Genomic DNA, 21,961 nt, shown 5'->3' with positions numbered 1-21,961 from the left:
TCCTTTGTGTCTGAGGTCACTACACTCCTCAAAGAATATACTGTAGAAGTGAATTAACCAGTCAGATGCCTTATGTAACACTTGTATGTTTCTATTTAACTGGGACATTTGCATCATACATGCATCCATTTTTAATAGTTTTTGTCTATGCCAAATATTTGCTATTTGTACTATATTTGGACCTTTTATTGATTTTTACATGTGAAATGGTCAGCAAATAATAAACCACTCTGAGGGATGAAATTGACAACAGAAAATGGAGGATGAAAGTGCCTTCAAGTCAGCATGAACTATGAAAACATGCAGGGCTTTTACAGCACAGCCGGGGACTTGCTATTCACAATACAGCCATTTATTGATTTCCTTTCTGTGCTAATTAAATCCCCTTTTTCTTATTTCTGTCTTTTTAAAGTTGTCCTTGTGTCTTCTTGCTCACATTAAGGCTTTTGCATATACCCTGGAATATTTCGTTTTTGTGCTGTAAAAACCATTGGCTTGCATTTGTCACAGTGGGTGAGTGTGATGCAAATAATGGAACTACAACCCCTTAAGTGCAACAGTATAGACAGCTCTGTGGAAACATCATACAATGGCAGCCATTGCAAATGTACCCATATTGTCTCACCTCAAAATATGCTATAAATGTAATATTTCCAAGAATGACCTGATAAATAGCAACAAAAGAATGAGTTTGACTCTGATTTTGTTCACCTAGTGATATTGATCTGCAGATAAAATTAAAAAATACACCATAGTCTGCTGCAATTGACAATGCCTAAAAGCATTCTCCACCATCCATGCCTATATATTGTATATATTCCTTAACATGAGTTAAAGTTTGTGGGATACATTTTTTGCTCTTAGGATCTTTATATGGCTGCATAATTTTCAACATGTTCCTAGACTTTCTTCCTGAATTTTTAATGTGTTGGCCTACCAGTCATCATAATCTAGTTTGAGATCAGGGTGCTTAGTCCCACTTTCAAGCCAGCAATGAAAATTGTGTACTAATATCGCTGTACTTAAGAAGAACCAAATAGCATGCCGATATATTCCAATATAGTGCTTGTAAACATGTCTGGACAAAGAGGCCAAACTCATAATGGTTTAGGCTAATCTGGATCTGGAGGAGTTGTGTCCCCAATTGGACCCTCCCTGAACCTAGAGGGTGGGTGTCCACAATGGAGATATGTAGTAAAGGTTAGTAGGCCTATTGTAGGATGTGAAGAGTCTTGACCAGGCGTGTATCTATGAAACAGTCCACCACATCCAAGTCAACTATGCCTGAAATATGAGCAGAATTAGGCCCTCAGTACAAAATAACAGGCATGTCAAAGGACGTGGTAACTGAATCACTCAACACAGTTTTGGGACTGCACTAAGTTGGGTGGTACAGCCACCCAGAGATGGTCCGAGCCCCACAGTACGGGCAGAGAGGTCATTGCACAAGATCCTTTGATGATCCCCTCGAAAAAGAGAGATGGGCTCTGCTCACCTCCATGGGTTCATCGAAAAAAGCCAGGCACGCAGCTTTGGCTTGTAATTGGCATCGATCATGAAGTCCAGCTGGGTGGCCAAGGAGAAAAGCTGGTCAAGTGAACAGCAGTGCTCATTCCACCCACTGGCAGCTGCCAGCATGTGGTAGGTGATGTGGGCCAGATTGTGAGCAGAGATACAGTGAGCTCTGCAGGAAGAAATCACAGTTGCAGCATGGTTCACCTACCCTGAAGAGGCCGTGGAAGCCTTGTATAAAGAAGCCAGATTCTTCCAACTGACTACTTTATGCAAGGCGAGGGGTGATGGCCGACATTCTACGTGAGTCACTGGAGTTCCTGCTGCATCTCAAGATGTCACTGCTGGTTCATAATAATCTGCTCTGTACTGATCACTCTGAGTACCACTTGAACTCGGGCAGTATCCGTTCACTAAGGTGTGGTCTTGGGTCAAGCACTCACAATAGGAGATGGAGGATACTAATGCACAGAGTGGTTTGTTTGCATAAGTATCAAAGCAAAGTAAAATTCACAGTAGGGTAAACACTGGGAAAAGCAAACGTGCACAAGTAATGGCATGAGTTCGCAGAAGATGCCCATAGGTGTGTAGCCCATAGGTGTGTAGCCCATAGGTGTGTAGGACATAGGTGTGTAGGACATAGGTGTGTAGCCCATAGGAGTGTAGCCCATAGGTGTGTAGGACATAGGTGTGTAGCCCATAGGTGTGTAGCCCATAGGTGTGTAGCCCATAGGTGTGTAGGACATAGGTGTGTAGGACATAGGAGTGTAGCCCATAGGTGTGTAGCCCATAGGTGTGTAGCCCATAGGAGTGTAGCCCATAGGTGTGTAGCCCATAGGTGTGTAGGACATAGAAGTGTAGGACATAGGAGTGTAGCCCATAGGTGTGTAGCCCATAGGTGTGTAGGACATAGGTGTGTAGGACATAGGTGTGTAGCCCATAGGTGTGTAGGACATAGGTGTGTAGCCCATAGGTGTGTAGCCCATAGGTGTGTAGCCCATAGGAGTGTAGGACATAGGAGTGTAGCCCATAGGTGTGTAGCCCATAAGAGTGTAGCATCAGAATAAAGGACACTGATGTTTAAAGGACACTGATGTTGATGGACAATGTTGATGTTTACAATTTAATGATCTTAAAACAAAAGATTGGTATCAATAGCATACCAGCTAGCTAATGAAAGGTATGCTAGCCAGCTAGACATATAGATAATAAATCGTTTTTTTTCTTGTTCCATGTTAGTTTATAGCTTTTGTACATTAGTAGATGTTAGTGGATGGATTAGTTGATGGTTAGTAGATGGATTAGTAGATGATAGTGGATGGATTAGTAGATGTTAGTTGATAGATTAGTAGATGATTAGTTGGATTAATAGACAGTAAGTACATGGGAAAATGACTATTGACTTTTTGCTCCATCCTCACTCATTTCTAAACATTCAAAATATCTGAAAACATAAACTCATTACTATTGAACTACTGTCCATAGGTGGATGATTTATTAAAAAAAATTTAAAAAAATTAAAAAACTTCCTGCAGTAAGTAAAACACATTTTATTTACTAGCCTATTGCTCAGTTCACTTTACATGTGTCACTGAAAAAAAGTTTTAGATGTCTCCCCAAAAAGCTAACACTGCGAAAATCAAATGATACGGCAAACCTAATAACATAATTCAAATAAGATCTTACTAAATGTCTTCTATATTTTAGCCACCAGTGTTTTACTATTGTTAGTACTGTTGATAAAGAATGGTTTTAAATGATCTCAGGGTGTAAACAACATGGACAAATAACCAAAAAATATGTTAATATAGCATATACCTAACTAGACTAGAACAGATGTAATGCAATGCGCCCATATGATTTATTGTCATTAGTATTCTGGTGAGCAGGAAGTGCTATAATTAATGTTGGCAGAAGAGGTATTCCATAGTAAATTTAGCCATTCCTCAAATAGCCCTCCAATGGCCTCAGCTGTGACACATGCAATGATAGCCAAAGGTTGTACACCTTTGAAAGCCTCACAAGGCGAGTATTACGAACTGACATTATGGAACAAGGTAAGATAAAAAAGCATTTTCATGGCACCGGTTGTACAGCTGATGAAGGGATTTTTTAATACACTGAGACCCTACCTTCACTATATGTTCTACAGCCTGCAAATTCACAGAAATAATTTCAATCCTTAAGTAGATGTCAGTCCAGTATGATGGATACTATGGAGGAACGATATCTGTGCATGCTAGCTCTATTAAGATGCGATGGGGTTGTGTTAAAATAACATTACAATGTTGGTTTCTATTACAATTAAGTAAGTTACACTTAGAAGAATCAATATCATAGATATATGGTGGATAAGAGTCATACAGTAAACACATATATGGTCTACTAATATATGCATAAGTGCTTGGTATTATTTCTGTGTCTATGCACATAACCTTTGGGTTTTTAGATGGGTTTAAAGTTCTTAGATGAGTCTCGAGAAGGGCTTGTTCAGTGTGAAAGCCAACATAAAAACCATTACCTTTACCGTGAAACACTGCTCTCAACCAAAATAAGCAGTTGCATAATTCTTCTGAATGATGGCCAATTTCATTATTTCTTATTCTTGCCCACATGGGGTTTGTACATCAGGCTTCCCTGTCGTCCTTAGCTAGGCCACTAAAATGCTGAGCTGAATATTACCACCTGGAAGTTGCCAGGCACGATAGAATCTCATGTTGTAGATGACTCTTCCTTCTTTGGATCCAGCAGCATTGGAGATTGAGCGTGTGGATTTGGTGTGTGGGGTGAACAACGTGGAACATCACACAGAGCTGAATGGAGTGGACAGGCTGGTGGTGAGGAGGGGCCAACCCTTTACCATGACCCTTCACCTACGGCCAGGCACTGCCTTTAAGCTGGGAGCCAGCATCAACCTTATTGCCACTACAGGTACATCATGCACTCTTGACGGAACAATTCACCTAAACATTATTACTCTGGTATTTGTAAATACAACCTAATATAGTTACAGTACTTACAAGTGCAATAATTTGTGCAAGAATACTGGCCAAGCAAATTCTTAAGATGGTAATCAATAATCAATTTGGTATAATGAGTCTAGGGCTATAAGGTCTGAGGTATTAAGAACCCAAGAAAAATATCCACTTATTTATTATTTATTGAACCATCAGTGAACTGATGTTACAACACCAAAAGACAAGTGGCCTGTGACATACTTGTCCAGTGTAGTGCAATCTTTGGCAATCACTAACACTAAAACTATTCTCTTGTCCAGAGAAGGCAGTGTTTGCATTTGAAAGAATATGTACTATTTTGTTTTATTATGCATACTACCTGTATATACTATTTTTGAGTATGCATATTAGTTCTTACTTTTGTATATTAATTTTAAACGTGTGCTATTTTTGGGTATGCATATTACACCTGTAAACTACTATTTAACAATTCTACATTTTAAAAATGCAAATAAATGCTTACTTTAAAAAATACAAAAGATTGTTTCATTTTCAAAAGTACTGTTTATATCACTCAACACAGATAGATATTGGGATTTGATTATGACTGACATTTGATCTTAGGGTAAAAATTCAAATACAAAAATGACAAGGAAAGATTTATTTACTGTCTGAAATTGTCTAGCCAGTGATAGCATCTGTCTGCAATCTAACTCTTAGTTTAGCTATCTGCATTCTTCAGCCAGTTTAAGAATTGTGGGGGTAAAAGTGACCAACATTGCTAACATTGCTAAACCTTGCTGGCTAGCTAGTGTTCCTCCTACTCTTCCAAATTTTGTGACGCTATCACCACAAGCCACGATAACATAACTTACCATCTCTTTCTTATGAATGCAGCATATATGTGAACAGCACATTAAGGTTCACCATGTTGTCCATGTTCATAGTCACTCTCAATAAGTGTGATGCTCAGTTATAATTAAATTAAACAATAAAACAAAATTAAATGAAGACATTTTACAGTGGTTACTTATTTAAATCTATTGACAACTTTGACTGGAATTATAATGAAATCTAGGATACTCAGAATTATTCATGATACAATTAGTAAAACTTGTCTGACCACCACTTAAATTGCTGGTGATTTTGGAGCAGATCGGCTTTAACATTCTAACAGAAGGGCCCATTAGTCTTTTATGGATTTTAGCAGTTTATAGTCTTCCCTGTCTAGTTATATCAATGAACTAAAATAAACAACATTTATAGTGAAAATCATTCACTCAAGTAATATTTTTCTTTATGTGTCCTAGTACTGTGCTAATTTTAACAAATGAGGCACTTGTAGTAAAATGTTTAAGAACCTGTTATATACATGGAAACAATCTAATCTTAATCAAGCAAAGGTATATAAGTGAGAAGTAATTAAATATCCTTTCATAGACATTTTATCTTTTTAGGCCCAGAGCCTTCCGAGGTTATGGACACAGCAATAAAATTTGGGCTCAATAAGTTCATTTCTCCAGCCCGCTGGAGTGCGACTGCAGAGCTGAAGTCTGAGAGTGCCGTGTCACTCACCGTTTGCTCTCACCCCGCTGCCCCCATCGGACTTTACCAGCTGGCTCTTGACCAGGGCACTGGGGTCAGTCTTTGCCAGTTTGTGTTGCTCTTCAACCCCTGGTGCAAAAGTAAGATATATTTTATATATTATATATAATTTTCAAAGTTCAAAGTTCAAAGAGGTTTTATTGTCATTTCAGCTATATACAAGTACACAACAAAAACGAGACAATTTCCTCCAGGACCATGGTGCAACACAAAACAACAGTGCAACAGACAACATGCTAGACAAGTGCAAACAGTCCAATATAGTGCAAAAGACGACAGATAGTAGCACAATAGCACCATTATCAGACCCGGAGTGGCTGCTGCATGCTACCGCGCTGCCATTTTCTGGACTATTTTCCAATAAGAGTATTGGAATCAGTTGACTAGTGCATGATTAATAAATTATCTTTTCTCTTTATATTTTTTGGTCATTAAAGCTTGACGATGAATGAAATTAAACAGCAGATTAACTATAGGCTAATTAACAGTTCTTCTGCACTGTTACAGTAGGATATTCTATGCTTTAAATGAAACAATTCACTTTACGGTGGTAAATGGCTCTCCACATGATTAACCTTGAGCAGAGACTAAGCATAAGATACTTTACAGCAGAGACTGAGGTGTAAACTGGACTGTTTGCATCAGCAGTGTAAACTGCACGTTTCGGCTCGAAATAGGGGACTCTGTATACATGGTGAAGGAGGCAGAGAGACAAGAGTATGTTCTGTCTCAGGATGGACTGATATACCGCGGGAAACCCAAATGCATCTCAGAACTTCTGTGGACTTTTGGACAGGTACCAAACCCTCTAACCGCAAAGTGAAAAAAAAAAAAGCTAAGTAATGTTTAGCAATCAGGTCACATAGCATAAACAAATATATCCTCTACCACCACACTAGTGCTGAGATTCAGATATGAGTTGAATCATCTGTGTTTTTGCCATTACCAACGTGTGTTGGTGTGAATTGCTCTGAATTTGCAGTTTGAGCCCGGTATTCTGAACATTTGTCTGAAAGTTTTGGATCAAAGCCTAAAGCATCTACAGGACCCAATCCAGGACTGCTCAGACAGAAGAAGTCCTGTGTACATCACACGTGTCCTCAGTGCCATGGTAAGCAACAGTTCCTATAGAAGTGTCTTTACCATTAAAATAGATCCATGAAACAAAACAAAATCTGTATTATTTTAGCATCACTCCAACATGCCTGTGCAAGATTTGTAAGTTAAGAGAGTCTATGGGTTAGTCCAAATTATTGAGGTTGGTTTTGGGGGGTTTTGTGGTTAAAAGTTAGAAATAAATTCTATTCATTATCCATTAATAAATCATAAATCATACATGTATGTAGGTCTGGTTCCTAAGCTGAAGAATTTCCAAATCCTTATGGCAGTATATCCTGACTGGAAAGTGACTAGCCTTAAACATACCTGCCACATTCAGTACACATATTTTAAGATGTCTTGTGACAAAGCAAAAAACATGTAAGATTCTGAGGCCAAATTGTACCCAAAATCCTCTTCTCTGATACAGCTGCATGTGTGGGGAAGGTAGGATGTGTCTGAACATCTAGTGCATGACTTAATACAGGTGTTGTGTCTTGTCTTGGTTTTAGAAGGAAAGCACATAAGCACTGTTAAACTGGAATGGGGCTAAAAGGGTTAAATATATAGAAAATAATGAGAATAAATTCTAGACATGTGTCATCTCAATGGTTTTGTTTTCATGAAGCAATTAAATATTACAATGCAATATAATAACTTTCTGATAAAAAGTCTGTCAAAAGCCTGAAAGGATAGATTACAACTGTAGCAAACAGGCCAGTATCATATCACGTTTTATTTTCTCTGGATCAGATTAACAGTGAGGACGATAAAGGCGTGTTGGTGGGGAACTGGTCCGGGAACTACGAACACGGCATCAGGCCCACTGCTTGGAAGGACAGTGGATCTATTTTACGGCAGTGGTACAACCAGAAGTGCAGAGCAGTGGAATACGGCCAGTGCTGGGTGTTCGCTGCTGTAGCCTGCACAGGTAATTAGTATCTCAAACAGCCAATAAACCAATTTGTTAAAGCCATAACCCGGTATGATACTTAGATGTAAAAATGAATCTAATTATATTTTGATTAAATAAATTAAAATGAAAATTCATGCACTAATATTAAACTTAATTTGACAATCTTTTTTTTTTTTTGTTTGACCTCTTCATATGGTATTACAAAATATATTAAAAGATACAACGATAAAAAATGTTTGCTGTAACAGCCTGAGTGCCGCAAGGCGCGGAGCAGAACACACAGATTCCCTCGACTTTGACCGACGTTTATTGACACATAACGCTTACGACGACGGCACTCACACAACATAAACGGTTAACGTCAAGACACGTAACACTGGCAGGAACACGAACATATACGTTTGACATAAATACGCGTAGGACTAGCAACACGAACAAACAATGACCAACACTGACGCACCCACCAACAGGCGTTTAAATACACAGCCACACGACATTAAACCGGGTGCAGGTGTGCGCCATCATGGGGGCGTGGTTACAAACAATACAACGTGACTTCCACTGCACGGGGTGGGCCGTACCACATGACCCGTGGCAAGGGGAGCGTTCCGTGACGTTTGCTCACAAAGGAATGACCTCCCCCCCCCTCCAATTACCCTCTTTGTTTTTTTGCAGTGTCCCGGGCACTAGGTATCCCATGCAGAGTGGTCACCAACTATGGATCTGCTCATGACACTAACAGTAACCTGGTCATCGAGCGTTACTACAACAAGTTTGCTGAGGACATCAGTGATGACGCAATATGGTGAACATAGTCAATATGGTCAGACTGAGGGAAAATCTCCAGGGAGGTTAACTCTTAGTAGGTTATACTCTAAACCTTAGACTGAGGGATAACCTTCATTAAGGTTAACTGTTCATCGGTTGCACTCTAAACCTTAGACTGAATACGTAATGCTATTAAAATATACTTGATGTATTTAGAAATAATCCTAATGGTTTTAATTATAAATGACTTATTAATCAGAACATTAGTTTTTGCATGGAACTTTATGGAACTTTGTGTGCAGGAACTTCCATGTGTGGGTAGAGAGCTGGATGACACGTCCAGACCTGCAGCTCGGCTATGAGGGATGGCAGGCCAGTGACCCCACACCACAGGAAACAAGCGATGGTAGGGTCCTCAGATTTGTGCCAGTGAGACGAGTTGTGTGTGGGGAAAGTGAGAATGTTGAAAGCTAAAAGCTAGCCTGACCCTTAGTTTTTAAACCATTTGGTAACATTTTTTAACACTTTGTAACATTACACAGTTACTTAACAAAACATATTTTATTATTTATCTATGATCAATCAAGCAATATGATTCATTTTAATTGCACATGATCAGTCCAATGATAAATCATAAGTTATTATGAAATACAGTCATAGATTTGATTAGTATTGGTCAAGTGTTAGATTCCTTATTGGTTCCCTGCATTGTTTCACAACAGTTTTACAAAAGTTGTTTATCTTAAATAGTAAAAGAGGGTAAAAATCCTATTGTAGTGATGACCAGTGGCACAGCAAGCTTTGTACAATACAAAGGTGATGACTTCATACAAAGAGAGGAATAATACGTATGAAATCAGCCAGAGGATGATGGGCCCCATCTTTGAGTCTTGGTTCCTCTCAAGGTTACTTCCTCATGCTCTAAGGATTTTTTCCTTGCAAATGTCTCCCTTGACTGGCTCGCTCTAGTCAAGTCCAGGATTTTTAATGCAGATTTTATACTGAACAACAACTATAAACAATTAGTTGTAGCTGACAAGTATGGACATCACACGTTTTGTAAACATTTTGCGCTTCCAGGGCAAATAATTAAAACTGCTATGGTAAACATACAACCCTGCACCATTTAATGCCATATAGTTATGATTTGGCTCTGGATATTGGGATGTGCTAATAGAACGCCATATCATTTAAATGCATTCTAATATATCGTACTCAATTGTAATCTATTTCACAACATTTTTATACATTCTGTTCTGTGTTAATCTATCCCACTAAATTAAAACCTATTCCATTCTAATCTAATCCAAGACAATGCAATGCATTATGTTCCATTCCAATCCGGTGTTCTCCATTCTATACCACGTTTGTCCTATAATAGGGGTTTTCTGCTGCGGCCCGGTTCCCGTGCGTGCCATCAAGGAGGGCGACCTGAGTGCGAAGTACGATGCTCCATTTGTGTACGCAGAGGTGAACGCCGACGTGGTGGAGTACGCCATCCTGGATGATGGCAGTACAGTGAAAATAGACAGCTCCACCACAGAGGTGGGCCAGTGCATCAGCACCAAGGCAGTGGGCAGAGATGAAAGGGAGGACATCACCCACCTCTACAAGTACCCTGAAGGTGAGCCATGCCAATCATACTAGAATGGAACCTTCTCCCCAAAAAATCCAAGTTGATAAGATGCTGTTAATTACCGTACAGCATCAGAGTACTGAATGAAAAGGTGCTGACGCCAATAAGTGAAATAAATTTACATGATTTAGTCAAAGCCTGAGCACTCCCTCTTTTGGTTACCTTTCAGTTCCCAGCACACACAGGAAATGAGACCTCATTAATCTAGTTCAGATTAAAATGAGTACTGCTTGGGATCTAGAAGCTAGCGTAATGCTGCTATTCCTGTTCAGGTTCAGAGGAGGAGAGGCAGGTGTTCGAGAAGGCCAACCACCAAAATCGGCTGATTCAGAATGAGGAAGAGCCCGGGTTGAAACTCAAGATCAAAGTGAACCCCTCCATGATGGTGGGGTCCGACTTTGATGTGTACGCACAAGTCAAGAACAACACGGACTCCAAAAAGAGTTTTCGCCTCACGTTCTACGCACAGGCTGTGACCTACAACGGCAAGCTTGGGGAGACCTGTGGCCTGACGGTGCTCACGGGAACGAATCTGGCTCCGGCAGAGGGTAGCAGTGTTGAATTGTAGGAATGATGTGCAATTTTTGGTTATACCTTGTTAAATATTAAGAAGAATTAAAGAAACAATGGTCATAGTGGATACAACATAAAGGGAAACCACATCAGCACTATGTAGCACACAGAATGCTGCGTGTGCAGTGTGTTCAGTATTACCCCTTCAGCCTGTTTTCCTGTGGACCTGCAGGGGTGAAGGCAGTCCTCCGGCTGCAGTATTCCATGTATGGGAAAGCCATTGCTCAGGAGCAGATGGTCCGACTGGTAGCACTGCTCATCGACAAAGAGACGAAGGAGTTCCACCGAGCCACCAAGACCATAGTGCTAGACAGCCCTTCCATTGACATCCTGGTACAGGCTTGCACATGCCAAAACACTCAGCAATCTTTTGGGTCTTATAGTAACAAAAGGAAATAATATTTGCTGATCCACAAGGGAAGCACAATAGGTTGCCATTACAGTAATGAATATGACTTCATTGGTGGGCTGTCTGTGCAGTAAACTGGAAGAATGGGCAATATACCTTGCAATGAAATGCTTGAAAGGCAGCCATTTTGATAGAACACTTGTTTTTCTGTATGGGAGATCTTCTTACATCATGAATTTAATGCATGGTTGTCTGCTCTTCACACCAACCTTCATGAATGCATAATGCACAAACACACAACCAGCTCACTCTCTTGCATATATGAGGAAGATGGGGTTTAGCCTCCAGCTGTAACTAGTGCTGAAGCACTTGAGACAAATCGACATGTTGTTCTGAAACATCTTATGTGAATAAGTTTTAAGTCTTATGTGAATAAAACATTAGGAGAGGCATGTAATTTTAAATTACCTAACAACCTTTTACGAAATAACCTATTAGCTCAGTAAGGCTTGTGTCTATAATGCTAGACACATACACAAAAATCAAAACCTGTTACAGAAACAGCAACAAACTCATTGTGCATGCAGTGCACCAACACGCACTGTGTGGAACTACAGTCACAGTAAAAAAAACCAACAAGAATAAAACACATTAAATCAGCAGTGTGGCAAACTAGCAAATTTTAAAAAATAATAATTAAAGCCACTTCAAAAGAGGCTTTCTATTGAACAATTTGCCATAAGATTTAGATATTATTTGGCAAAAAAGTTAATGTTTAACAATTGCATTGCATACTGTTAAAAGTTCTCTTTGGTCACAATGTGACATTACTGAGCTCATTAAGACCATTCCATCTCTCCTCTGCAGATTCAAGGGGACCCCAAAGTAGGTCAGCCCATCATGGTCGAAGTGATGCTGCAAAACCCCCTACCAGAGCTATTGGAGAACTGTGTGTTCTCTTTACAGGGTGCTAATCTGACTGACAGCACTGCCACTTCTAACGAGTAAGTCACTATCACTGGGTATGCAGACATGTGCTCAATGTACCTGGAAGTACTTTTTTTTTCTTCTAATTTTAAGTTACTTTTTATCTTACATTTAAATTAACAGTTAAGAGTTCATTGATTGGGTCAAGAGCTTATACCCAATTTTAATTCAATATACATTAATGTTTCGCATTGTTTAAAGGAAGAAAGTCTAATTTTATTCAGACTATCTATTTATTTATTTATAGAGTACCTTCCAGACAAGAAGTCCTTTAACAATAATTTCTGTTCTACTACATTTCATCAGGGTTGGGAGTGTTGGTCCCAAAGAACTTGCAACTGCTGAATTAGAGTTCACACCGATGGTTTCAGGAAGAAGAAAACTAGTGATTGATTTCAACTCAGATAAACTGAGCAGCATCCAAAATTTCAAAAATCTAGTCATCGAGGAATAAAGGAAATGAATAAAAGATACAATCTCTAGGTTCTTACTGACCAAGACAAATCTCATACATGACCAGTTTCACTAGCAACTTCAGGCTATCAGTCATGCTGGCACTGACTGTTGTATTAATCAGTGTGATACGTAAGGAAATTAAGGCAGCTTTAGTACTATACACTGTCTATAGTCAGTGTTTGGTAGTATTTTGGTCATCTTTCACTGAAAGTGAGCAGTTTGGAAAATACTTACAAAACAGTTATTACAAATTCTTCCTTAGAGTAAAAGGAAAATGTAAACAAAAATACAGAAAGCAAACAATCTGTGCCTCTCAACTAATTAAACCTATTTCTACAAATTCATTGTTTATGTACATAAGTCACCCTCAGCACAATGGAATTAAATGTTCCATTTTATTATCTATGCACTCAAATAGGGAAAAGATCATTATTTGCAGAGCTAAACTTTGTGCTTTATTCTGTGACAGACGGCAAAACGATTAAGCTATGTTTGTGGTACACTACATACTGCTACCATTGGCAAGCAAAAAATTATGATATTGTACACAAACAATAATAACTGAATTTTGGGATTAATGCATTGCATGACCATCTTTAAAACAAAGGTGGTCTGACCGAATCACGGTTCAAATTATACCCATCTGGTGCAGACATAAAGAAACTGGAAAAACTGAACCAGGGTTCAAGTTGCATGGTGTTCAAGAAGTCATGCAGCAGACTAGCTCACAAGTGTGCTCTCTGTCACACACAACATCGCCAATGCTTCTCTACCAAACAAATATGAACCGAGACAAAAACTAATGAAAATCTTGAGATTTCACTGAATCTAGTCCAGGAAAAGTGACAGCTTCATCTTAATACACAACTTGTAAAAATAATGACACCACCTGTAAAAATAATGCTTTCTGATAGGTGCTCAGACCTGTCAAGTCACTACAATTTAGACCTAGCTACCCATTTCAAACCGTTCTGACTTTCAGAAAAATGAGCACACTGGAAACATTTTTGAAAACAATATAATTTTCAGGTAGTTGAGGCATGGCTGTTACAAAGAGTAGTTTCTGTATGAAGACACAAAAAAAAGCATAGAGAAAACCGGTTTGTTCTACCAGCTGCCAAGCTAAGAAACCAGGCCACACTGTGGAGTTGGCAGCCTACCATGGGGCTGGACAATAGAAGAAAAAAAAAAATCCATATCAAATCATTTAGTGAAATGTCATTACCACAAAAAAATGATATAAAATCAACCTAGGTTTTAAGTTTGTCACCTTTGTACATGTCTGGGTAAATAATGAAATACAGATTATAACTTAAAAGTTTTAATGTGTATAAGCCTCATTTTTCCAAACAAGTCTGGATTTAACACTGCAGTGACACTTCCTGCTGCCAGTCTTAGCTAACCATAACACATGACATCAGCAAGATCATGTAAAACAGGTGAGCAAGGGAGACTGAGACACTGATCCCTTCACTGCTGTTCACTTAGCTGTGGTTTTGTTGTCTTAAAAATCATGAGCCCTCGTCTTTATTTCAGGTACCTAATTTGAATGAGAAGCTTAACACAGCAACACAAAATGCCTTCAGACTCTCTGTCAATAAACATGCCACAATCAATACCTGATAGGAGAATTACTGAGCAAATAAAGCAAAATGACACTTTAAAGTAAAACTAAAACTCTAGTAAGGACTAGACATAGCACAGGATGCCGCTATTTTCACAGCAGAGTCCTATCCAAAGCTGGAGAAGGAAGAACCACACTTGCTCTTGGTGAAATTCCACACATGGAGCAAAAAGTGGCTGGAGTTTCCTTTAAAAAAAACCCAAAGACACGGGGGCTGGGGACTGGCTAGGTATGAGCTGGTAGGCTGGTGACAGTGGAATCATAGTCCTGTTGGTTTTGTACTCCCTGGCAACCTCTAGTGGCTGGAGCACATCTTGGTGGGAGCTGGGATTCTTAAAATCTTGAGCACAAGAGAAGGATGGGGGTGAGCGAGTGAGAGAGAGTAAGAAATTCATGGGGGGGGGGGGGGGGGGGGAGAGAGAGAGAGAGAGAGAGAGTGTGTGAATGACTTGGTGAGTATGGGTATGTGCTTGTGGGTGTGCTGCTGTTCAGTCGGTGGAGAAGAGGTCTCCGGCAGAGGGGAGCGGGGCTAATCCTCCAGTCACATTAGGTAGGAGGGAGAGGTCAGGCAGGCTCTGGATGTGTGACTTCAGCTCCTTCCTCACCTGTGTGACTCGCGCCAACTTCTGCTTGTACTCCTGCATGTGTACACGACAGCAATGACTTTCTTCTCAGTAACACAGTCACATACACACACAGCACAAGCTAGAAGTACCTGACTCATGTCACATTAACACTCTAAAATTCTGAAACGATACAGTAAATATATTATTTACTAAGTATATTACTAAGAACAGGAAAAACATGGTCATTGCCATGTCTGCTACAGATGAGTCTGCTAATAAATATTCAAGCTATAAGAACACATTCAACTGTAGATCAAGAGCACATGACAAATTCTCTAGTGTTGCCTTTTTTTGTTTTTTTGGATGTGGGAGTGAGCTTCTTGCTGTCTTTAACACATGACAAATTATGCCACAAACATTACAGCCCAAAGGGCATCAGTACACTGCATTGTTGGATACCCACATGACAAACAGGTGCACGAAAGAACGTCACCGTGTAAAATAGTAAGCAAACCACGTGTCTGAGGGGCAGCCCCCTGTGCGCGTGCATACATGCGTGTGAGCATGCCCGTACCTCCAGCTTCTTCTCCCGCTCGCTGAGCGCCTCCTTCTGGCTGTGGATGTAGTCGGTGAGCATGCGCGCCAGCTGCCTGCGGTCCTCCAGCTCGGCCGCCAAACGGCCATTATACTCGGCCAGCAGCAGACATGCTTCGTCCACAGTCTTGGACAACTTGTCTGCAGCTTCCTTATCTGTGGAAGGAAGGCATGCAGGTTTTTGGCTGTTTTAAATATGGGAGCTGTTTCTGTCCTTGAACAAAGCGAATGCAATTACTCCACAACACCTAAAAAGACACAGTACTTCGCAGTTTCTCTGACTGATAAATTTACATATGAAGTGACAGTTCAAGGATGTTCAAACAATGCTCAAACTCATTGTGAGTGCAACACATGTTGATAGTTTGTGTGGGACTAGCCTGTAATCTTCTCTAGCAGAGAGACGTCCTGCACTTCCTGAGGGAGAGAGGCAATCTTCTGCCGTACAGCAGCATCCCCAGATGCAGCATTCTCCAGATCCTGCAGCGCTTTTACCAGGTCTTCTGTCTGGGAGACACAAGAGAAAACACACAGTCCGCTAGCATCACGGGAAGGGAACCTTTGCAACAAGCAAAACTAGAGATGAAGAGATGTGGGAGGTATCAAAGTTTATACATTTCAAAGATATCGATTTTGTTTATACAGATTTTTTAGCATTCTTAAAACTTAGACAAAAGAACCAGTATTCAGAGGGCCATTTTTAATGAATACTGTAGTTCGACAACACGAGAGGGAAAATTATGCTGTGACTATTTAGGGCAAACATTAATACATCCATACCAGCTGAGGGCCAGTTCCATCTGTCTCGTGGGGAGAATACTGAGTCCTGTAGTCATCATCGTCATCTTCCTCTTCTTCTTCCTGGACCTTCTGGAAACTTCTTTTCAAACCTTTCTTCTCATCTGCCACAAGATACAAACATAGGCACCTTTCACTACTTTCTTAAACATAAACACAGCAACCGTTCACTTAACTAAGCACCAGGAATCAAACAGGATACTCAAGGAAGTAGACCTCACAGAATTACACTGAAATGCCCATGGAAAGACAGATCTCAATGACGGTGGTAGACAGGACAGCCCTGGAACAGTAACATCCATATCTGCCCTTCATGTACCACTAACACTACCCACTGTTTAAAAAAATCTGATAAACTTCTTTTTCTTTTCTATTGGGTTATGGTACTTGAAGTCTGGATTTAAAAGTATGCTTTCGTTCTGTGCCAAAATCTCAGTATCTCAGTAGGCCGAGTAGTCCCAAAGGGTATTGTGGCTGACTTTCTGACCATAGTTCTTATAGGGAAAACCAACATGTATTCTCTAATTTGACAGAATTTTGGATTTTTGTGGAAAAGAGATGAGCACAAAGTCAAATTGACCATCCTTTGAACGCATCTGTGAGCATGTCATTCATATTTTATTCAGATTTTACTGTCCTATGCCTTGAAGCACATTAATATTGCTTACACTTGAATTTATTATAATTGTATGTCTTCCAAGTAGCCACAATGAAATATTTTGAAATGAGCAATAATTCTCAAACAAATAGTAGGCTCTGAAACTGCTTATTACCTCTTTATTTCACCCCAACACACCCCACCTCACAGTGATAGTAACACTGTGCAGTGAATCTGTGCATCACCCCTAAATTACCATGCAGCAGACAGAAAGAACATTAAAGAACATGAATGATGTGTGCCTGTCTACCTGCAGCCTTGTGTTTGGGGCTATTGGAGTCCTCAATGGCCAGTTTGAGCTGCTGGATAAAGTCTGTGCGGTAGAGACTGCGCTCCTGCCAGATATTCAACAGCCTTTCCATATGCTTCCTACAGCTCTCATCTGTCTCTCTACACACACACACACACACAAACACACGGCACAAAGTTGAATGTAAAGTTTTAACTGCATTTCACTGGAGAATATGACAATGCTGAACGATGATGCACAATATGTGAAATGGCAGAGGCAGAGAGATGAGCACAGCGCTAGAAAGGGAGGGAGAAGGACACAGAGAGAACGACCACGACAGTATGAGGGTGATCAAGTAAAGCTGGACACGAGAGAAAAAGGGGGCACGTGAGAAAACGTACTTTGCCCATCCCACCACTCCCATCCTGGCACAAGAAGAAAAAGTGAAAAGCATACTAACCTTGCTACGTGTGAGCAAGCATCAACAAGGACCCCCTCAAAATCTCGCGTGAACTCAGGGCCCTTTTTCTTACTGTTCTGAATGACATCATTGGCGAGGTAAAGAAAGGTCAGCTTCCGACTGCTTTTAGCTGAGAAACACACAAGGAGAGATTATTGTTAAGTTATTGGAGCAATCTGAGGAAATTTAAATTATGCATTTCAATTAGTTGATTACAGATTTAGTGTATTTAAATTAGGGATGTTAGTAATACGTTCAGTGATCAGCATTGGACCAGATGTTATTGAGGCACAAAGTACACTTTTACTATGTAAACATTAAGTAACAAGGTTGCAAAGGAGTCCACGTATTTTACCCTCGCAAATGAAAACTGCAGCTCATTTCAAAACCGAAAAACTGGAATGAACAGACTAAAACAAGCACATATTACATTACGATTACACATATTCCTGGATAAATTATTCTCTCAATAGAGCGATACCGGCGTACTTGAGCCTACCTTTCTTTAGTTCTCGGTGCCATACACGGACGATGGAAGACGAATGTTTGCGATGATGAATGATCCACAACGATAAAGTCTGGACACTCTGCTGAGAGTTACTCAGCTCTGACAACTTCTTCTCCAGTGCAGATTCGGAAAATGAGGACATGTTTGGAACTGTCCAAAAGCGTATATCCAAAAGTGATTTAAGCAGTTTATGTCTCTTGTTAAAAACAGCCGAGTTGTGTTGATTTCTGGTTTGCGAGTCAACACATGGCGTCGTCAAATGAACGAGGTGTTACTTTGCTTGAAGATCTCCGAGAGCTGCCTAAACAAGACATGATCTTAAAATCAAGGCAATAGTCTTCCTAGCTAGCCAGCTAACTGACAAATGACTCGGTCAAGTAGCTAGCGTAGTAACTACCTAGGAATGATTACAATGTATGGCTATGCTTGTGCAAAAGTATGCTAAAGTTACCAGATAATTTAGCTAGGTTAACATAAGTTAGCTCTGCCTAATAAAAACAAGATTCATAACTAATTGCTTTAGTGTGGAAATCGTATTCTGACGCATTAGCTACCAGATGTAACCGTAAGGCAGATGAAAAGGTAATCTAATAGGATCATGAAATGGTTCCACTGCAACTGCAACTACAGATAATCTTGAACTAGTCGTCAGCAAGGAATTAAGTGAATGTAGCTGACGTTAGCATCGTAAGATAGCTATCTAGCTAGCTTACTTTCATAGAAAAGTATGATTTCTATTATTTGCATTACACATTGACCACACTCCACAAATCATTTGAACTAGCTAGCCATGACTTCTAATTTTGGAGCGACTAACCTTTATAAAGCGTTCCGGGCAGTTTCCGTTAGCTAGCAAGCTAACTTTGCTAGCATAGCTAGCGTTAGCTAGCTAGAGAGAAAAGATGGCCGGTCGTGTGAGTGTTGACACCGTGGTATGTTGTCGTTTAGTCTGTTAACTCCCGTAACTTAATGTTGATATTATTGTGTAAACGTATGCCAAGTTACAAGAATAATGAATGTGTTAAAAGTCACATTTATTATTATTTATGAATGTACATTGTCTATTCGCGAACATTCGTTGGTTGGATGGATGACTGGTAAACAAACGGTACTGGTCGCGTGTTAATGACGTCGCTAAAAGCGCGCGAGCTAAACGACGAGTGATTAGTACACATGAAACTGGAGATTTACAACAAAATAACTCGAAATATGACGCTGGAGAAATACTAGACTGACGGTAACATAAAATCTGTTTTGTTTTCTCCGGTCAAATAAACTTGAATTGTCTAGCTGGCTAGCTACGTTTTTTAGATACAGTAACGGAGTATAGCTAGCAGCGGCTACTTTTGAATCATTATTCTAATTGCATGAGTTTAACTTGAAGGAATACACAGAAACAATATAGTAACATGAAAACAGACACGTTTAAATACGACATTCTTAATAAGGTTCTGATCATACAAGTGGAAAAGTGGATTTCAAGTAGCCAAGAATGTTATCCTAATCAGTCTGCCTCCAAACTCTTTTCGTATTCTTTTCCTAGTATTGTAATCGAAATGAATATGTTCGTGCAATGAAAACGATGTCTCGGATAATTTTAATTTTGCAGTCTGATTTTGTCGTGGTTTAAGAGACCCATGTCTGACCGTTGATCCATTAGCTCAAATAGATCTCATCTTTCCGCTTACGGAGGATGGCTGATTCCCAGATAGATGACCCAAAAATCGCTTTTGCGTATCTCCGCCGCCCCTGCGTGCTACTGACAAAAGAACCCACCCTCTCCAACGTAGAGGCTCTGAGCGGCCACCTGCGTGCCGTCAGCGATGGAGCCCTCCAGGTGCTCCAGGATTATGTGCTCTTCCCTCTGCGTTTTGTCCTCAAGACTCCTGGGCCCAAGCGGGAGGGCCTCATCCAGGCTGTCCTGGAGACCGTGGCTTATGTTCTCGGCAGCACCTGTGTTCGAAGCTGGGAGTCCGTGCGTGACCTCTTTTCTGAGCTGTGCCTTTGCCTGTGCTCCCCCACCGACCCGGGAAAGCCGGCGCCGACCTCCGAGGAGCTGAAGCTGGCGGTGCTGCACTGCCTGGACACCCTCATGCACTCTGCATATGGGGATGTGGTCTTTAGATTGTACGAGCCCACTATGCTTCCCGGACTGGGAGCCGCCGTATCCCTACTCCTGGCTCTGGCTGAGGAGGAGAAAGCCAGAGGGGTGCAGGCGGCAGCTCTGGGGTGCCTCCTTTCTCTTTTCCTGCAGTGCGACTGTCCAAAAATGCATGTAAAGGCAAAGGACGAGGATAAGCGTGCGCTTGGTAGTGTGCTGGCCACATTCCTGCCTGGAATCATTCGTGCTTTGAGTCATGTGATTAGTGGAGATGTAAGACAGGGGCATAAGGTTACTGTGAAAGCCATGAGAGTTTGGTACCGGACAGTGGGACTGATTATGGCTGACAACCAGCTCCCAAATACTGAAATGGAGAAAGTAGAGTCTGTGCAGCTTGGCAGGGTTGGAGAGCTGATGGTGAAAAGGACCCCTTCTTGGAGAAAGGCTACATCTAAAAGACTCATGTTGGCGTTGCAGAAGGTAATCTCGTTTACCTCTGCGCACCAGCACTGGAGAGTAAGACTTGAACTGGTCTGCCTCTCCGACCATCTCCTCTCCACCTGCAGTAAGTCTCTACCCGAATGTGTTGGCCCCCTCCTAGAGGCGCTGGTCGGCACAGTCAACGATGAGGAGCCCAGAGTTAAAGAGAGGTGTGGTGGAGTGCTTGACGAAGTAGCCAGGAGAAACCAAGCAGCAGGGGACCGGACCCTTACGGACGTCCTCTCGGAGAACTTGCATGGCTTGGCATCGGCACTGCCACGGCTCATGAGAACTACGGATGACAAGCGTAAGCTGTTTTTGCTCGGTGCCTTCCTGGGGTACCTAAAGGTCCTGGGCCCCCGGGTGGACTCGGTGCTCACATCAGCGGTACATCTGAACCGCATCTCCAAGGCGCTGATGCAAGTGCTGGAGTTGGATGTCATGGATGTGAGGATTGTAGAAGAAAGGAGTTTTGCACCCTTGGCAGACCTGGGGCCTGATACTGACGAAGCACAGTACCAGAGGAAATGCTTCCTCTATTTTACAGATGACAAAATCTTCTCGGCATTGAAGCATATTTGCCGGATGCTGGGTTACTATGGAAACCTCTACCTAATTGTGGACCATTTCCTGGAGCTCTACAAGGAGTCGTCAGTTTATCGTAAACAAGCTGCACTGGTTCTCAATGAGATCATCACTGGGGCAGCAGGAGCTGGCATGGAAACAGTAAACCATACACAGTATTCTAGAATAAATCAGGAGGACCTGAAATGTGTTATCCTGTCTGTCATAGAGGAGTACATAAGTATGAATAATTGGCATCTCCCCACTGCCTCGGAGGACTCTGACCACGAGCTGCAGGAGAAACTTCAGTCTCCAGTCCTCTCTGTTTTGACTAGCCATGAAGGTAATGGGCTGCAGCTGTTTCCCACCTCCACTGCTGGCCCCAAGCCTCCAACGCTTCACCAGCTGAATGGCAACATCTGGCAGATCTGCATCCAGCTGGAGGGGGTTGGCTCCTTTGCGTCGGCTCTGGGCACCAACTTCCGCCCGCTGCTGATGACCTCACTCTACCCAGTGCTG

At 41.2% G+C, this 21,961-nt stretch overlaps 3 protein-coding genes across 8 annotated transcripts in view; 2 read left to right on the top strand and 1 right to left on the bottom strand.

Moving 5' to 3' along the window:
* The first annotated feature begins 3,498 nt into the window (after positions 1 to 3,498).
* On the top strand, positions 3,499 to 14,679 carry LOC113582358 (protein-glutamine gamma-glutamyltransferase 2-like). Of its 3 annotated transcripts, none has more exons than XM_027018086.2 (13): positions 3,499 to 3,569; positions 4,264 to 4,443; positions 5,927 to 6,154; positions 6,752 to 6,870; positions 7,057 to 7,185; positions 7,926 to 8,103; positions 8,764 to 8,893; positions 9,159 to 9,262; positions 10,238 to 10,480; positions 10,765 to 11,040; positions 11,238 to 11,398; positions 12,282 to 12,418; positions 12,708 to 14,679. In XM_027018086.2, exons 1-13 carry the CDS (start codon positions 3,560 to 3,562, stop codon positions 12,853 to 12,855), a joined length of 2,043 nt encoding a protein of 680 aa, XP_026873887.2. In that variant the 5' UTR covers positions 3,499 to 3,559; the 3' UTR covers positions 12,856 to 14,679. The 3 variants fall into 3 exon arrangements, with proteins under 3 accessions (XP_026873887.2, XP_026873885.2, XP_035377595.1); XM_027018084.2 differs by having other exon boundaries at positions 3,512 to 3,569; positions 4,261 to 4,443; XM_035521702.1 differs by lacking the exon at positions 12,708 to 14,679 and having other exon boundaries at positions 3,512 to 3,569; positions 4,261 to 4,443; positions 10,765 to 11,056; positions 12,282 to 12,372.
* rprd1b (regulation of nuclear pre-mRNA domain containing 1B) lies at positions 13,860 to 19,402 on the bottom strand. Of its 4 annotated transcripts, none has more exons than XR_003411152.2 (9): positions 19,115 to 19,401; positions 18,289 to 18,598; positions 17,790 to 17,919; positions 17,348 to 17,487; positions 16,422 to 16,543; positions 16,022 to 16,148; positions 15,622 to 15,797; positions 14,905 to 15,119; positions 13,860 to 14,864 (listed from the first exon to the last, which is right to left on the bottom strand). XR_003411152.2 is itself a non-coding variant. In XM_027018087.2 (9 exons), exons 2-9 carry the CDS (start codon positions 18,437 to 18,439, stop codon positions 14,777 to 14,779), a joined length of 924 nt encoding a protein of 307 aa, XP_026873888.1. In that variant the 5' UTR covers positions 18,440 to 18,598; positions 19,115 to 19,402; the 3' UTR covers positions 13,860 to 14,776. The 4 variants fall into 4 exon arrangements, 3 of the variants coding, with proteins under 3 accessions (XP_026873888.1, XP_035377596.1, XP_035377597.1); XM_027018087.2 differs by having other exon boundaries at positions 13,860 to 14,821; positions 15,087 to 15,119; positions 19,115 to 19,402; XM_035521703.1 differs by having other exon boundaries at positions 13,860 to 15,119.
* A 42-nt stretch (positions 19,403 to 19,444) lies between these two features.
* tti1 (TELO2 interacting protein 1) overlaps positions 19,445 to 21,961 on the top strand; it is a 9,038-nt gene continuing 6,521 nt past the window's right edge. The window contains exons 1-2 of the mRNA XM_027018083.2: positions 19,445 to 19,534; positions 19,958 to 21,961. The exon at positions 19,958 to 21,961 is cut by the window's right edge and continues 331 nt beyond it. Coding sequence (XP_026873884.2) covers positions 19,991 to 21,961 — 1,971 coding nt within the window. The 5' untranslated portion in view covers positions 19,445 to 19,534; positions 19,958 to 19,990. The remainder of the gene's footprint in view (positions 19,535 to 19,957) is intronic.

This window comes from Electrophorus electricus, chromosome 22 (assembly GCF_013358815.1).
Source record: "Electrophorus electricus isolate fEleEle1 chromosome 22, fEleEle1.pri, whole genome shotgun sequence".
NCBI classification, from domain to species: Eukaryota; Metazoa; Chordata; class Actinopteri; order Gymnotiformes; family Gymnotidae; genus Electrophorus; species Electrophorus electricus.
This window is presented reverse-complemented; position numbering and strand designations above follow the sequence as displayed.

Bases quoted from the DNA above. Each gene is read 5' to 3' on its own strand.
- LOC113582358 (XM_027018084.2), top strand. The intron at 8,894-9,158 runs GTGAACATAGTC...CTTTGTGTGCAG, and splicing joins ATCAGTGATGACGCAATATG to GAACTTCCATGTGTGGGTAG. The intron at 11,041-11,237 runs GTAGCAGTGTTG...GTGGACCTGCAG, and splicing joins GAATCTGGCTCCGGCAGAGG to GGGTGAAGGCAGTCCTCCGG.
- rprd1b (XM_035521703.1), bottom strand. From the start codon at position 18,439: ATGTCCTCATTTTCCGAATCTGCACTGGAGAAGAAGTTGTCAGAGCTG. The intron at 17,488-17,789 runs GTTAGTATGCTT...GTGTGTGTGTAG, and splicing joins GCTTGCTCACACGTAGCAAG to AGAGACAGATGAGAGCTGTA. The intron at 15,120-15,621 runs GTACGGGCATGC...GTACACATGCAG, and splicing joins AGCGGGAGAAGAAGCTGGAG to GAGTACAAGCAGAAGTTGGC.